At 35.9% G+C, this 16,436-nt stretch overlaps 1 protein-coding gene across 1 annotated transcript in view; it reads left to right on the top strand.

Moving 5' to 3' along the window:
• Window positions 1-16,436, top strand: part of PRSS12 (serine protease 12) — a 44,235-nt gene that overhangs the window by 12,525 nt on the left and 15,274 nt on the right. The window contains exons 4-8 of the mRNA XM_063336497.1: window positions 1,114-1,264; window positions 5,802-5,980; window positions 6,632-6,773; window positions 7,739-7,935; window positions 11,028-11,169. Of these exons, the coding sequence (XP_063192567.1) occupies window positions 1,114-1,264; window positions 5,802-5,980; window positions 6,632-6,773; window positions 7,739-7,935; window positions 11,028-11,169 (811 nt within the window). The remainder of the gene's footprint in view (window positions 1-1,113; window positions 1,265-5,801; window positions 5,981-6,631; window positions 6,774-7,738; window positions 7,936-11,027; window positions 11,170-16,436) is intronic.

Below are 16,436 nucleotides of genomic sequence, written 5' to 3' on the forward strand. Positions count from 1 at the left end.
TGAAAACTAAAAATTTGCAAATTACACTTTTAGATCATAAGGTTTTCCTTCTGTTTATATACATTTTCACCAGAAAACTTTGTTTTACTTAGATAAATTTATTGAAGGATTTTTGTCTGTTTCAATAATGCTAACAGGAAGTTTATCGGTAATTTAGAGTCCATGATATCTGAAATGAATTAAATTCATCCTGAGTTTTGGCAGATTAGATGAAGCTTTCATGTTTTGCAGATTCTACTGCAATTAGCCTTTTTAAATAATTCCAAAGAAACCCAGATTTCGTACCTGTGAAATAGTAAGATGAAATTGGAGAAATGCCCTCAATTTTCTTTTTTTAAGCCAAGAAATAGGTGAAATAGTAGCATTAATTGGTTACAAGGCCTACACAAAAATTAATCACATTTTAAATAGTTCAGATGTTAGATACGTTGAAACTTTAAAATAACCTTTTAAATACTAGAGCGATTGGTTTTTTTCTATGGTTTCAAGGTGTTTCCATTATTATAGCTTTATGCAGAAGTGATGCTTTCAAGACAATTTATTGCTGGACCAGAAAGGGGCTAATGATTTGAAAAGACCAACAATCAAACTGTATCCCAGAACTGGGAAGGGAACAATACTTCCACAATTAAAGCGAGGCTCCACAGTCAATGAGATTTCAGTGCTCTGAGTGGAGCAGCGTAAGGAGAAAACATGAGGATGAATTTCTACTTCTGTGGCAAGGAAAGAATTTTTGCCTCTTTGAATTTTACCCTCTGGGACCAAGCCTATACAGAGACAATTTTGCTCTTACTGTTAGAAAGGCAGCTCTACTGACTGACTGTAGTATTTGGCCTTACAGCCCTAAGTATCTTGGAACGCTCTGACACTTAAATAACTCAAGATCAGTATGGCTACTTGTCTGCGTAATATTCTTCAGCTACTGAGGGCGGAGCTTAGGGGAACTCATTTCTAAGAAGTTTAATTTCAGGTTTTCCATCTACCTAGAAAAAATAAAGTGTGGTTCTTGAATAATGTCAGAGAAACCATTAAGCCATCTTCTTTTTTCTTTACTATCAGAATAACATTTTGGGAAAGAAATGACCTTTTCCTATACTCTATGTTTGATCACAGCCCCTGGCTTTACTCCGATCCGTCTGGCTGGTGGGAACAACGCTCATGAAGGAAGAGTAGAAGTCTACCATGCTGGCCAGTGGGGGACTGTCTGTGATGATCAGTGGGATGATGCAGATGCTGAAGTTGTCTGTCGGCAGCTTGGCCTTGGGTTTGTTTTTCTATGTATTTTCTACTCCAACAGCAAAGCAAAGGAGAGTTAATCAGATACATAGCTTGGAGTTGTCAAAAGATGTTCCTTTAAAATTGCGCTAATACTGTGAAGCAGTAACTAAGTTTATTTATAGAAGGTTCAGGTACAGCACCATTACGATCCAGTTTTCAGTGTCATATGATAGGGGCGATTTTGTCTGTAGGACAGGCAAAGGATGTGTCTCAGAATAAATGCTGACTTTTTAGTGAAAGCTCACTACAATTTTGGTAAAGTTTCAATCAAAAACTATAGGTGAAGAAAAGGAAGTTGCTTTGACTGTTAAAATCCTTACATCCATTTTACTAAAGAGTCTAACAGCCTCCTTGCTTTGGAGTAAGAGCACTGCTTTGTCAGAAAGGATATGCTTTTTTTGGCATGCCTGTGAGAATCTCTGAAGATTTGTTTAAGTCATGAGTCTCTGAAGATTGTCAGTTTGCTTATACAGAGTAGAGATCTGTTTGAAGTTTTGACAGTTAAGCTTGTCAGCGATTCTGTCTGAACTAAGCATGGTCCATCATGCAGTCACAGCAGCAGAACAGGATTTTCTTGCTCCTCTTCTGAACAGCCGGGGGTGATTTTGATACCACACAGAAGATGAGTATTCAGTATCTGAGGAAAGATGCTGCAGAAGTGGGAGGCGAAAAGGAGAACTGCTGGATCAGAGAGGAAGGAGATGGGGACAATTGGGATGAAAGGCCAGATGGGTTGAACTAGGAGCAAGATGCAGAGAAGATACTAAGATGTAAACCCAAGGAGGAGAAGAGGATTACGTCTGAGACAGACTGGATGAGAACTAAGCAGGTCAGTGCAGAGGAGACTGGAACAGAACTCGCCTGTTCAACCCTGCTGGGATTATGAATTAAAAGAAGTGGCACTGAAGGTAGCAAGCTTTGTGGCATTAATGGGTGGCCCCCAGAGTGTTTTGTAACGTGAAACTGAGGCCTTGGACTGCTGGTGCCATCCGAATTAGCTCAAAAGGATGAGAACTGTGCAGTACTTAAAAAGCTTCTAGATCTCCTAGGGAGACATGGGAATCAACATGCTCCTCTGACACTGGATTTTCATTTTCCCCCCAGTTTATTTTATGTTATATTTCTATATCCTGTACATTTTCACTTGGGAATGCCTAATAGAAAGTCTGTCTTCGTACAAGCTTTCTCTGCTTTTGAATTGTGCCACTATAATAACTTGGGGGAGTTACTAAGCTATGCATTACATTTCTGTATACTAAAGACAAATGTCATGCTCTTAACCTGCTTCCTTACTGATTACACTAAAACATTTGATTACTTATATTTAATGTTCAGAAACAGCAGTTCTGAGATACTTCTAATTTGATTAATTTTTCCGAGTAAACAAATTGTATTAATATCGTGCTAAATCTTTTTGAAATATGTGTAGGGATTTACAGAATTTCTCAAGTAATCAAGATGTCTTGACAAATGTGCTCATTACTTCAAAGCAAAATTTTACCAACAGTGGCAGTAGACAGGTTATGAAGTTATAAAAATAATCTAAATTTGCATACTGTTAATCCATTTGGAAACCTGCCACAAATCGTAAAACTAAAGCAACTCAGTAAGTAGCTTCCCACACCCTTTCAATTTTTCTGTAACACTCCTATAAAACTCCAGAATATTAATCTACCATTAATAGGTGAAAAATAATTATTTTATTATTTGGTTTCAGAAAGACAAATTGCCCTTTTTATAGCAATGGGATGTTCTGTCTTTGGATCTCCAGAGAATCTTACTAGGTTATGGTATAATTTGATTTGAACATTCAGAGTAGTCAAGCATTATCTCTTTGATTTCAGCCAGCTTCTTAATGAATAAGGGTTTTTTCCTAACACTTTCTATGCACTTTTACCAGCATCACAATTAAAAAAATACAAGAAACAGAAGCTCTGTATGAGAATTTTCTTTTTGTGTAAAGTTTGTAGATATGCAAATACTACTCAATAAAATTAAATGAACATAATCTCTCTTATACATACAAAATATGAATATAAAAGTAAAATTACCTTAAAAACTACCACTAAACCAGGCTTTCTGTAATAAGCCTATAATGTATTTAGGGTAATATTAATAAAAATAGGTATCCTGAAAGTAGGCTCTTCAGTCCATATTATAAGAATAGCATGAAGTGCTGAGAACTCAGAGAGCCTACCGTGGTACCTCAGAAAGACACACTGGAAAACCAGGACATTTTTATTTCTTTAGGTGCTTAAATACAAATGGGATACCTAGATTTGAAATAAGTATTACCCTTAGTGTATCCTATGGATTATATTTTCTTAGTTTACTATGTAGTCATTCACAATTTCAACCATTTTGAAAAGCAGTTTTTAATGAAATGTAAGAGATGGAGGACTTGGCTCTTTTTCCCATTACCAGCATTGCAAAATACAAGTGTTCAGTAAATGAATGCTATATATAAAAATGTATGGTTACTTAATAAACTAAATTAAATAAGAGTAAGGCCAATCAGGAAATGTTTGCAAATCTCAGAGAAACATATGATTTCAAATCTATTAAAATTCTTCTTGGCATTGCTGAAGGAAAAAAAAAATTAGAGCAAGATACCTGTTAATATGTTATTTGGAATTAGGAAGTTCATTCAGAAGAAAAGGTAATGTCTAATTTAAAAAGCTCTCTCAAAAATAAGGTACTAACTTATGAATAATGCTATGTGTTTTGCTAAAATGTTGCCTGCTGAGTTTTTGAGGATATTTTTTGTTTACTTACCTGCTTCTTGAGGCAATCGCCGATTGTAACTTTTCTCCCTACTGAGTAAGTAAGACCTGCTTTTTGATATTTCCCCATATTCTCCACCACGTGAAGAAGGCCTCTGGTGATCAAAGAAGCAGTCTGAAAATTAACAGTGCATTTTCAAGATTCATGAAGCATATTAGCTTGAAAATATTAAAAACAAATTGATTTTAAGCAAAATGAAAATGCAAAACACAGATTATTTAATTTACCTTTCTTGTGTGTGCTTTTATTTACTGAACACTACCATTTACACAGTGTCTACCATGAATTTCCATATCCTTCCTTTTTACAGAACTTTTTCCTCATCCTAATTGAATTTTTATAAGCCTCTTACTGTTGTTATTTTTCCCATACCCTTTTACTGTTTACCAAGAATTTGTATGATTGCTAATTGTAAATTTAGTATTGTTTTCCTTTAAAAAAAAAGAACAGAAATTGTTATGTATTTATACAAAGCACTAGAAATGAAATCCACATCTACCTAAATCCATACACGGATTAATGACTCAGTGCCTTAAAAACATGAACTACTGCAATTTACATTAAAAAAAGAAAAATCATAGCAATGTACTATTCTGACACACAGTCGCAAAAGCCAATTAAGAGTTTGAATGATTACATCCTGAAACAAAATATTCAAGGCCTGTCATGTTTTCAGTATAAGCTGAACATGCCATTCCTGTTAGATGTTACGTGACAATATATGGCTGGTAGTGGAAAACTCTCTTTAAAGCAAATTAATAATTAGTATAGAGCCCTGCACCCAAACTGTATGCTAATTAGTTTAAACTAATCCTTTAGATAGGTAATTCGTTATGGTAAAAAATTTAGATAGACATTTCAATCTTACCAGTTGAAAAAGACAACGGATACTGAGCATACTCCTATAAAAACTAGACTGGATATATGAACAGAGAAGCTATTGAGTAGAAAGAAACCAAACCATGAAAATAATTTACATATGAAAGATATGGTATCTTAAATAGAATTGGAAAAATCCTGATAGATCATCAACTGTTAAACACTGCATAATTTCTATAACGCTGAAACAATGGAGTGTTTTCAATTTATGTAGGTTTTTCTGCTCAAAATCCTCTGTGCTGACATAAAGAATGTAACACAGCAAGGCTAGTCATTGGTCTGCTTTCTGTTCTTTCTACCACTGACTGTTGATGTGACGTTGTCAAGTCACTTAAGATCTCTTTGTCACGGTTTTTACATGACTAAAGGGGGAACAATCACTTTTATCTGCCTCATCTGGGTATTTGAGCTTTGATGCATGTGCTTTGAGGACAACAGATGAAAGTCACTGTAGAAATATATATCGGATTATTTTTACTACACATAAACATTAATTGAAAACTAAAATTAGAATCCTAATACCTAAGCAATACACCTACAATCTCTTCTAGGAAAGTTATGCTTAAGAATCAAAAGGGACAGAAACGGAAAAACTCATAGATACAAAACAACAGAAACTGATGTTCTAAATATATTCGAACTGTGGAAACTCTATGTTTAAGTCACTCCATAGCCTCAGCTGAGAGTGAAGCTGACTGTGGAACCACATCCTAATGTGGGCTGCACTGTCGGTTATCAATGCAGCAGCAGTCCCATCTGCTATTTTAGAAGTTGGATATACAATATTTTAGCTCTTCTCAGTGAGTCCCAGACTCTTCAGCTTGCTTGTTCCTGACTGGATTTTGGTTATACTTCGACAGGGGTGTTGCCAAGGCGTGGAGCCAGGCTCACTTTGGGGAAGGCTCAGGCCCCGTGTTGCTCGATGAAGTGCGGTGCACGGGAAATGAACTATCCATAGAACAGTGTCCAAAAAGCTCATGGCGAGAACACAACTGCGGCCACAAAGAAGATGCTGGCGTTTCCTGCAGGCCTCTCACAGGTACTTCAATTACCAATAATCACACAGGAAAATAGAGATAAAGGCAGAGTTCACAGCTCTGGAAAGAGAATTTTCAAAGTTTGCAGATGCATAAAACCCCACAGTAATAAAGTGTTCTGGCAGTATCAAAATGAACCAGCTGTTGGCAATAGAAATTTTACAGGTACAGAAAATCTCCTTATACAACATAAATCCGTGGTTCCTCAGTAACGTGCTAACTGCCACTTACTATGTGGGGCAATGACTTAGCTGTGTATCACATCTATCATTGGCAGTAAGCATTTCAGCATAAAAGCAATGGGAAATAATATATGAAGAAAAAGATAAGATAAAAGATATAGTGAAATCATGTAATCAGAGCTCACTCCTGCAGACTTGGCATCTAATAAGGGCTTGGGGGGGGTCAATATCTTGTGCCATTTCTCTTGCACTTAAGCACTGCATTATCCAACACTTCAAGCTGACCGGGTGCATTATGGCATTTATTTCATCTTAATAAATGACACCTAGTGCTCAGCACTTGATTTAGTAGTATAATATTCTGATCAGAAGCAGTAACCACAATGTTACTAATTTTGTTTTAGAACAATAATTGGACCTAAGAAAAAACTGATTCTTGTTTTTGTTTTTCCTTACTTGTTAATGACACAGATGGTGCATTAAGACTAACAAGTGGGAAAGGCAGTCATGAGGGACGCCTGGAGGTCTATTATACTGGGCAGTGGGGCACAGTCTGCGATGATGGGTGGACAGAGCTGAATACACAGGTGGTTTGCCGGCAGCTGGGATTTAAGTAAGATTACTTGATATTAGATATCTGACTCTCTGACTTGACAATGATAACAGACATTTACATGAACTCTACATTATTCAAGAGTCTGGTTTCTTAATATTAGCTGAGTGCTTCATATAAACTACTGAGTTAAAATCCATTAAAGCCTGCCTCCCTCAGTCTCAAAGAGACGTTTATGGCCTCAGTTTAGGTAGAAGACAAAGCTTCAGCTGAGGTTGTAATTCAACAGCCTTTATTCACCGAGTTCCTTCCCATCATCTTTTTGGATAACTGAGATCAATCAAAGCATATGCTATAGAGAAAAACTGATTTGTTGTATTTTTTTTGCCTATAAAAGTTTGATTCTTCAAAATCTTTGTCGAACAGTCATTAAAACCACAGACATTTTTGAGATAGAAGTCCTTCTGGGTCTCGCTCAGAAAAACCTAGAGTGTGGCCCTGGAACACTGTTATGTATTGAAAAGCATATTTTAGAAAAAATTCCATTAGAGCTTTTATTTTTCCTACTGACTGTGGCTACAAAGATATGTTCTCACTAGGCAATTGTTGTCGTGTGTTCAGATTATAACAGCTCACATTCAAAAAATAATTTTGACTCATTTTCCCCCAGACCGTGACATTTAAATTTATATATAATACTAAGACCATGCTTTAAGTCTGAAAGTCAATGAGAAAGCCATATGCTTGGTTGAAGGGAGGCCTTAATCAAAAGTATTAGATTCTCAAGTTTGTATTAATGCAACAGTAATTCCTTAAAAAAACATTACCAAAGAAGCAGCATATGGTGCTCTCATTGAATTTAACGTTAACTAAATCTGCTCTGTCACGGTTAACTCTGTTTATTGTTATTACTTGAGAAACCTTTATTTCTTCACAAATAATTTATTTCCATTCTAGTTCTTAAGTATCACATGCTCTCTGATCCCTGTGGACCAAAACGGTATGTGTATGTATGTGTTATGCAGGTATGGAAAAAGTGCACCCGAGAGCTACTCAGAAGGAAGCTCTGGGCCCATCTGGTTGGATGATGTCAGCTGCTCGGGGAAGGAGACAAACCTTCTGCAGTGCTCAAGGAGAGAGTGGGGAAAGCATGACTGCAACCATCAGGAGGATGTCAGACTCATTTGCCATCCAGATCACGACAGCCACAAACTCTCACTTGGTAAGGCATCTCTTTACCAAAGTCACAGAATGAGCATTGTGGTGCATGCAGATCCGAGCAGAGTATACTTGAGGATGCTCAAAATCTTAGTATGGGTGCAAAGAAGGAACAGGAAGGGAAAAAAGCTCACTTTTCTCTGGAAGATAATAGGAAGTAATCAAGCTTTGTTTAAAGGAACGTAAACATTAAAGATCAACACAAATTCGTAAGGTAACAGTCAGATTCCAGAGATTCTGTTCTCTCAGTCTTCACCAGATTTGAGACCTATTCAGCATTTCCTAATGGTATACCGCATTTCAACCAGCACTCTCCAAGTTCTAAGTAACTGTCTCATGCTATCAAAAGTTGGAGATATACTCGAGCACTGAGGAATATAAATCAATAGTATGGCCTTACATACAGAAGATATGGAAAAAAAGATATGGAGAAAGAGGGTAAGTTCAGGGATAGCAAGAAGGAAGGGTGAGAAGCACGAAATTATTTCTGTATTACTGTTGCCTATCATTTATATTGTGCCAGGGTGAACAGACCCCACTAGCTGACCAGGATAGAATGATACTACAAACACAGATCAAAGAGCCAGTTCTAATGTCAAAAAGCCTACAAACTGGTACGAAATAATAATAATAATAATAAAAAAAAGTCAGGTGAGAAATAAGAAAAAAATACTGATTGCATAGTGACATTGTAGAACAAAATATATACAAATGAATTCCAAGGATTCCTAAATCAACATGTAGATAATTAAAGAAGAATTCTGGCTATCAGATATGCACAGTAAAAATTAGAGGGGAACAATGGGTTGCTCAGCAATTCTGAAAAACAGTTTCATTTTTAAAATTTGCTGCATACAAAGTTTGTAGTTTGTCAGCAGGTAGTCTTTTACAAAACTGTTGCCAATATTCTTTAGTTTACCCAAGTATATTTTAGTCCATTTTGAAATTAGAATTAGAACTAGTGGAGTTCGAGTCACATCTTCTACTGAAACATAATGGATTTGTATGCCTGGGTGCCTGAAGTTCTCTGGAAATTACAGACTGAAGGTCTATCCTGCAAACTAAGAAATGGATTTACTGTACGACATTTCTACCTGTTATAACAACATTCAGCACTTTCACACATACTTTTCTAGTCTCTCCCTCTTTAGAATCTTTTTCTTTATAGCCTTTTGATCTCCCACAATCCAATGAATGTTTTATGTTGCAGTACAGTTCCATTATGTGTAGATGATGTCAAATCATATTTGGTAGAAAGAATTTTCTCAGACCAAAAATAACAGGAATTCAAATCATGATGCTGTCTTTACAGATGCAAACCATCTGTGCTGCTTTGCTCAAATTCCTATAAAATATAATCTTAGCTGAAAGAGGTCTGGTTCAGTTAAATGTATCCATATGGTAACATTCTCACATCCCCCATTACCAAAAAGCTATATTAATTTTGTGCTCATAAATATTTTTTTTTTCTAAAACACAAGAAGATGAGGTAAGAATAAAAAAGCTATACTGTATTATTAATATGCCATGCCTCTGGCTGGGTAATATAAGTACAATTTTCACCTTAATCATATTCTTGCAGAATAGCACATAATTTAAACAAGAAAATGAAGATAGTGTGTCTGACGTTTCCTACAAGATTTCTGACTGGAAAGCGGACAGGGACTCTATTGTTACCATTTACTTCCCAGGATTTGAAAAAGCCTTTTTTCTCCCTCTAAGGATGAATTCAGTGGAAAAATATGAGAAATTAGTAGATGATATGACTTGGGGAAATACAGACATTAAGGAATACTAAAAATGAGATAGAATACACTACAATAACTACAAAATTTGTTTAGTATGTAAGATCATGACAATGTAGCTAAACAGGAAGTTGGTGAAGTTAATTCATGTAACTGTCCAGATGGTATGAACTCCAGTATAAACGATATGCTTTAAATGACATTTGAAGCAAACAGACTTTAATTAATGAATTAGGCCAGATTTAAGTAGCTCTGATCCAGAGTAAGGTTTGCTACACAGAAGTTATTCAGCCCCTAAAAAAATCCAAATTAAATAACAAATTCAAATGTCTGAAATTACTTCTTTATTTAAGAACACAATTAAGTAATTTCTCATCCTTACAGACTGGGAAAAGATTAGGAACAGGTTAGAAGAATGAGGAACAGTCTTTCCAATTATTTTAATAAGAAACTCTCATCAGTGTATTAAGGATTATGAAGTATGACATACTAAAAGATTTAGAAGGTGATTCTCACTAAAACATTATAAAGAGGCCTCAGAGGATTTCGTAACTGTTTTAAAGGTACTTGTATTGCTTGTATAGCAGTTTCAACATAAGTGAGAATCAAATATGTACTTTGCCTAATGATTCAAAATTTAACCACCAGCCAAGCACTGAATGAAACATGATTAATTAAGTCTGACTAATCCACATAAGTGAGAGTTTGTATCATGAACATATCCAAATAAGCAATCAATTTAAATTGCTAGTAAAATAATCACTCATTAGTCTAGAATAACATGCTGTAAAACATTATGCTATCACAAAAAATACTTTACAGAACAGCATGCATAACGATAAGTAATAACTGAAGTTCAACACAATGCTGCACTTTTTTGCTGAGATACTGGTTAAGAGGAGTGGTAGCAACCAGTCTGAGAATGGATTTATGGATCGAGATGATAGAGTTAAATTCACCCATAAAGTTTCAGCAAGGAAAACATGTCCAGCTTGTTGTATGGGTATGGTATCAAAGAGATAGATATCTTGGGTGTTTTCTGCCTTTAGCGGGAGAATTGTTTTGTGCCCATTGTAGTAAAATTCTGAGCTATGTCAGAGAGTTGTATGAAATGAAGGAACCAGATGAACTCTGAAGTTCAAAATACATTAATATTTCATATTTGTCTTGTCATTTGTACTAACTGTTTCCTTTTGCCAACCAGGAAAAATGTGACTAGCTTAACAGCTGATTTTAGGCATGTTCAACACAAACATCAGTTGACCCTATATACTGAACGTGATGAAAATGGCTTAAAAGCACTAGTTCTTGCTTCTGCTGTTGTGAGTTGACAGCAGTAATTTATTCCCAGGTCCTCCCATCAGGCTGATGGATGGTGAGAATAAGAAGGAAGGACGTGTAGAGATTTTTATCAATGGCCAGTGGGGCACAATTTGTGATGATGGATGGTCTGATAAGGATGCAGCTGTAGTCTGTCGACAGCTTGGCTACAAGTAAGAAAACTCATTAAGCTGTTTCTCGAGTTATCTGTTTGCCGTATCTAAAAATGTTAAGTTTCTGCAACCAAATAGCACCAACATATGTCTGATAACATAATATATGTCTTTTAAATATTGTCTGTCATTCTTTTAGAAGGGTGTATTTATACTACTCATAGAAGAAGTAGTAAGGCTATGTCTTCAAAAGGAGTATTAATTAACTATCATAACTGGGAAAAGGAATTTTATTATTCAAAGGCATATCACAGTATAACTGGCAACTGAAAGGCAAGTAAATGCTAATAATTAAATATTTTTTTAGAGGTTAAATGTTCCAAATTACTAAGCTATTGACTAAATACTGTATTTTATTTGCCACTTATGGTGATACATGCCTATAGGACATAAACATATTACACGCATTTTTTATCTTTCTTTTTAATACACTTAGTTGCACTAAGATAACTGGGAAGTTGATTTAGTGTCTGCTCTGTTCTCTTTGCCACTTGAACTGTTCTTAATTTACTTCTTTCATTTTGGTTTTCAGATTTCTAAACATTTTTTAAAAGTTAGAGTGAAATTTCTGATGTGGAAAAAATGGGGGAAACTTGTATTAACATCTAGAATAGCACAGATGATTACATATTCTGTGAACTATGTAGATTCTCTGTTTTTGTGTCTGATGTTGTGTGAGAGCTCTGTGTTTCACCATACTTAAGTGACCATTTTAATTCATATCACAATTTTTATATTGAGTCATCTTGAGTCAACACAGAAAAATTTAAGGAACCAAAATTCTAGTGCTTTTGTGATTTAATGTAACAGTATACATAGAAAAACCCTGGGGAATTTGAAATGCCTTTTTCATTATATTAGCAAAGAAAATACAAATATTCAGAACTTAGACTTGGTTTACCACAGTTTACTGAAATTGTCTGGAATTGGGCTACAATTTTAGGAGTAATGGCTGTATTGTTTCAAAAAGCTCTTGATCTGTTTTCATTGAAAGGTATAATTTTGCTTATTATTAATACTTATCTTTTGTGAACCTTAATGATGACTTTGAAATCCTTATAGGTTCTAAAATAACTGTTAAAATTTTTAATGGAATCTATCAACAGGTCAGTGTCCACTGTCACAAGGTGTGGATATGAAATCTACAGATTCAGATGTAAGGACACCAGCTACTGAATTCCTAGTTTCATGGGGTTTTTTCCTTCATTTACTGATCTGGTTTGACTCAATGTAGCTTGGAGATTCGATAAAACTGTTATACAAAGGATTATGGCTTCAGCCTGCGTGATAGTAATTTGAATAAGCTTCTTTTAATATAGGAATACACCTGACAGGACAAAACCACCCTCTCATTAAAAAAACCACCGTCTGTACAGTATATGCGTCACTTTTGAACTAAGTTGCTTAATCAGGCTTACATCATTCATAGGCAATTTTTTTCTTGATACCTAAGAGCAGTAAAGATACAACAACTATAGGGCAGACATATAAATAGCAGAACTAATATGAGCTGAAAAATATCCAGAACACTAGTGAAATACAAGAGGAAACTAGCGAAATGTCTTCTCTGAGTGTATCTGTAAAGAAATCTGAGCTTAAGAAATACATATCACGTTATCCGTTTGCTGTATCTAACAATGTTAACTTTGTGCAATTGGATATCATCAAATTATGTCTGAACACATAATATATGCCTTTTAAAAACTGTATGGTATTTGTTTAGTAAAGCATATTTATAAGTAGCAGTAGAGTATGGCTTCAAAACTACAAAACTTAGCTTGTATTATCTCCCACTGAATCACTCATTTAGTCTGCTTCATCCTCAGCCTCTCCGGCCTTTTATAGATCTCCCTCAGATGATCAAATTCAACCGCTTATCCCCTCCTTCTGTTTTTAAATCTCTGCAAGGGCAGACAGTTGGCTGGATTCTCAATTTGTGTCATGTCAGAATGGGGGTTTAAGATTATGGGATACAACAGAGCACATGTTTCCTGAAGGATTAGGGACAGACACATTTTAGAAATCTAAAATTAGGTTCCAGAAATTGGGAGAGCTTGTCGGAAATGCTGGATCTTGGTGACCCTATGTCTAGACAGTTGCATTCCACAAACCTGACTGTGCCATTACATGCACTGATGAGCTGGAATAGCTTCTGGGCCTAGGAGTTCATGCACAGATCTTTTTGCTGAAGTTCAAATTATATTTAGTGGTTACTTAACTGTTCCAAAGAAAGGATGGGGGCTTCTGGGTTCATGCATCTGAGCTTGAGGGTTGATGAATGTTGTTTCTTTAGCAATAAACACATTATGACCTTCTCCTGAGAGGAATTCAAAAAGCACCTAATACTGACGTTGACATTGGTTTTCATTAAAACTGATCTCAGAACTAAAAAGACTCATTCAACTCCCTTTAAAATGCTAGGTTTAATTCTCAAGTCTTTCCTACTGGGGAATTACATTCCTTGGGACACCACCGCCCCCCCCCCCCCCCCCCATTATTATTACAAATGGCAGAAAAGACTGCCTTAAAAAGGAAGACTTGTGTTAACCAAGGATAAACCCTGAGAAAATCGACTGAGTTTTTCCTGCATAGATTATTCATATTGTCAATGCTTATTTGTACATTTATTTTATTAAATCCTGCTTTGGAACATTCTCAGCCATCTACTAGGGTTCATTCTGAGACTGAAATAAGAAAATCCCTCAGTTGGCAAAATCACTAGCAATACTAGTTTTAAAGATGTTTCGTTAAGCCAGTTTGTCAAATCCATGATTAACGTTAGAAAAACATAATATAGAGAACATTAGAAAACAGCCCTATTAATTGGCAAAAATCCGTCATAAAAATAATTAATAGCACCCTAATTAAAGTATATATGTAGCAAGATAAACACTAAGAGATCACACACCTTTTCCGAAGTACTATCTACTATGTGATTGGTTTTAACATACGAAAGTATTTTGATAGAATAAGTAAAAAGCAAAAGACTGTTTTAGAAGCTCTTGCATTTTAGTGAATTAAGTGGCCCAGTAGAATTGCACCCCTTTCATTTAGGACAGGCTTATAAGAATGCACGTGCACACTCCACCCCCTCAAATGAACACATACTCTGCCATTAGGGCTCCAAAAATTCTCTGCTACAGGGAAAATAAAAAGTCCTAGGGTAGTAGTTGGCCATCTAGAATAAGCCAGTTTTTTCCTGATTAACAGTATTACGAATAATGGTAATACTGCATCCGAAGAGCTCAGCATGTTATTGTGTCTGAGAAAAGCTAGGGGATAAGACCTGAAGCCGCCCTTCTCTCTAGGGGCAGATCTGAGCAAGCAAAAAGGTTGTTTCTCTGATGGTCATCTGTGCATAAATAGCTGGCCTAGAAAGCAACAATTAAGGGACACATATACCTTGGTTAAGGGTGGACTAAGACCAGTTGTAAGAGCACATTCCAGCATGTAACAAACACATAAGACTTAACACTTTTACATTTAGGGATCTCCCCATTACATGAAATAATTTTCTCTATTAAGATTCACTCCTCACTCTAGAGCATCACAATTTTTACGTTTGTTTCCTGATATTTGTTCTATTTAAATAGTGGGGTTTTTTTTGTTAAGGGTGGGTATGTACACACCTTTCATAGCAGTTACCAGCAAACTGAGAGATTACTCAGGCACAGTAAGAGATAGATAGCTTTCACAGAAAGGTATGAAGAGTCTCTGCAGTCCAAGTCCCATGATTCAGTTCATGTCAATGCACGACTGCAATCCATACATACTAAGTTCCCTCTTTCATCTTTGTCTCCTTACATTTCTTTTCACCTGAAATATTTACATATGTGAGCTCATAGATGTCAGAGTATTCTTTGAGATTTATCTGGTAAGCCAATGGAGGCAATGCCCTTATTAAGTAGCCGGTAAGAGTCTGCAGAGACAATTCTACGCTAAACTGCAATAAATACTTCTCTGGGAAAGGTTAACAATACTATGGTGATTCACAGCCAAGTTGTTTTCAATATCCTAAGGAACTTTACACCACAGCCCTAAAGCAGAAACTTTGTTTTTTGACATAGAGATACCAAAAGCAGGTAAGATTTTGCAAGAGTGCCTGTACTGTCTCACTATTTTGTAATAGCATACATGGACACATCAGCTGCCCACAGTTATCAGAGAGCTGGACGTTTTTTGTAGTTATCTGTAATCAGAGTATCATTCACCAAAGAAAAATATTTGGAGCAAGAACAGACACGTTGCTTGTGACTGACAAGTTAAATCATAATAAAGTCATTAGGCAAAGATTGTCCTATACTGGTTCCAAAGTCATTTAAGGCTTTGGATTATCTGGTAAATACCTACTAGCCATGGAAATTAAAAATGTATAAGGACAGTTGACCTTGGGGTATCATCTCTGTCCAACGTTTTACATGCTTCTCTTTCCCGGCTTTTTACAGTTCATGTATTCTAACCAACACTCCCTACTTAGAAAACCTGCCTGCCCTTCAGTACGTGGTAGAAAAATCCAAACAAGCAAGGCTTTCTGTGTGCAAGTTTGAAAAAGGAAGAAGCTTGTATGGTTTACTTTCACATTTCAATTATATGAATATGGGCAACTGAGGGCTGGAGCCTTTGAGTTTGACCCAGCCACACTTCCAGCATGACGAAGTTTTGAAAATGCTATGACAAATCAAAATTCTCCCCAACAGACAATCCCTAGATGATGAAGGAACACAAACTGTTTAGGCCATGCTCATCTTCCTCAGCACTGCAGGTATTGAGAGAGGTATAAAAAGAGGTGTAAAGCGAGAGAAATACTTTCTTGGCCAATACATTTTAATTGTTAAACTCTCTTTCTCTACTCCACCGTTTCATTGTACATGCAGTTACTCTTTTGAATACATGGAAGTACTGTCCTTTACAATATGCAATTATAACATATCCTTTAAAATGGAAACCCATGATATAGTGCAGCATTTTAGCTATCTAGAATTCATTGTATTCTTATCACCATAAAATATCAGTAAACTGCTCTTAACTGATTATGTAAACTTGTAGTTCAGATGCATCTAGACGTGGGTTGTGGCTTCCTGCCCCACTTCTCTGTATAGCTGTGTGGGTGGTCTCCCGTTCGTAATTCTTTCTGACTCTTAAACCATGCACAACAAAACATCTATTTATATATTAAGAAGCATTACCCTAAGTAATTAAAAGTAAAAATCTATCACAAAGTTACCAAATGAGAGGCTTACATGCACAACTCATGCTGTTTTTTATTG

The sequence above is a fragment of the Chroicocephalus ridibundus genome, chromosome 5 (genome assembly GCF_963924245.1).
Source record: "Chroicocephalus ridibundus chromosome 5, bChrRid1.1, whole genome shotgun sequence".
NCBI classification, from domain to species: domain Eukaryota; kingdom Metazoa; phylum Chordata; class Aves; order Charadriiformes; family Laridae; genus Chroicocephalus; species Chroicocephalus ridibundus.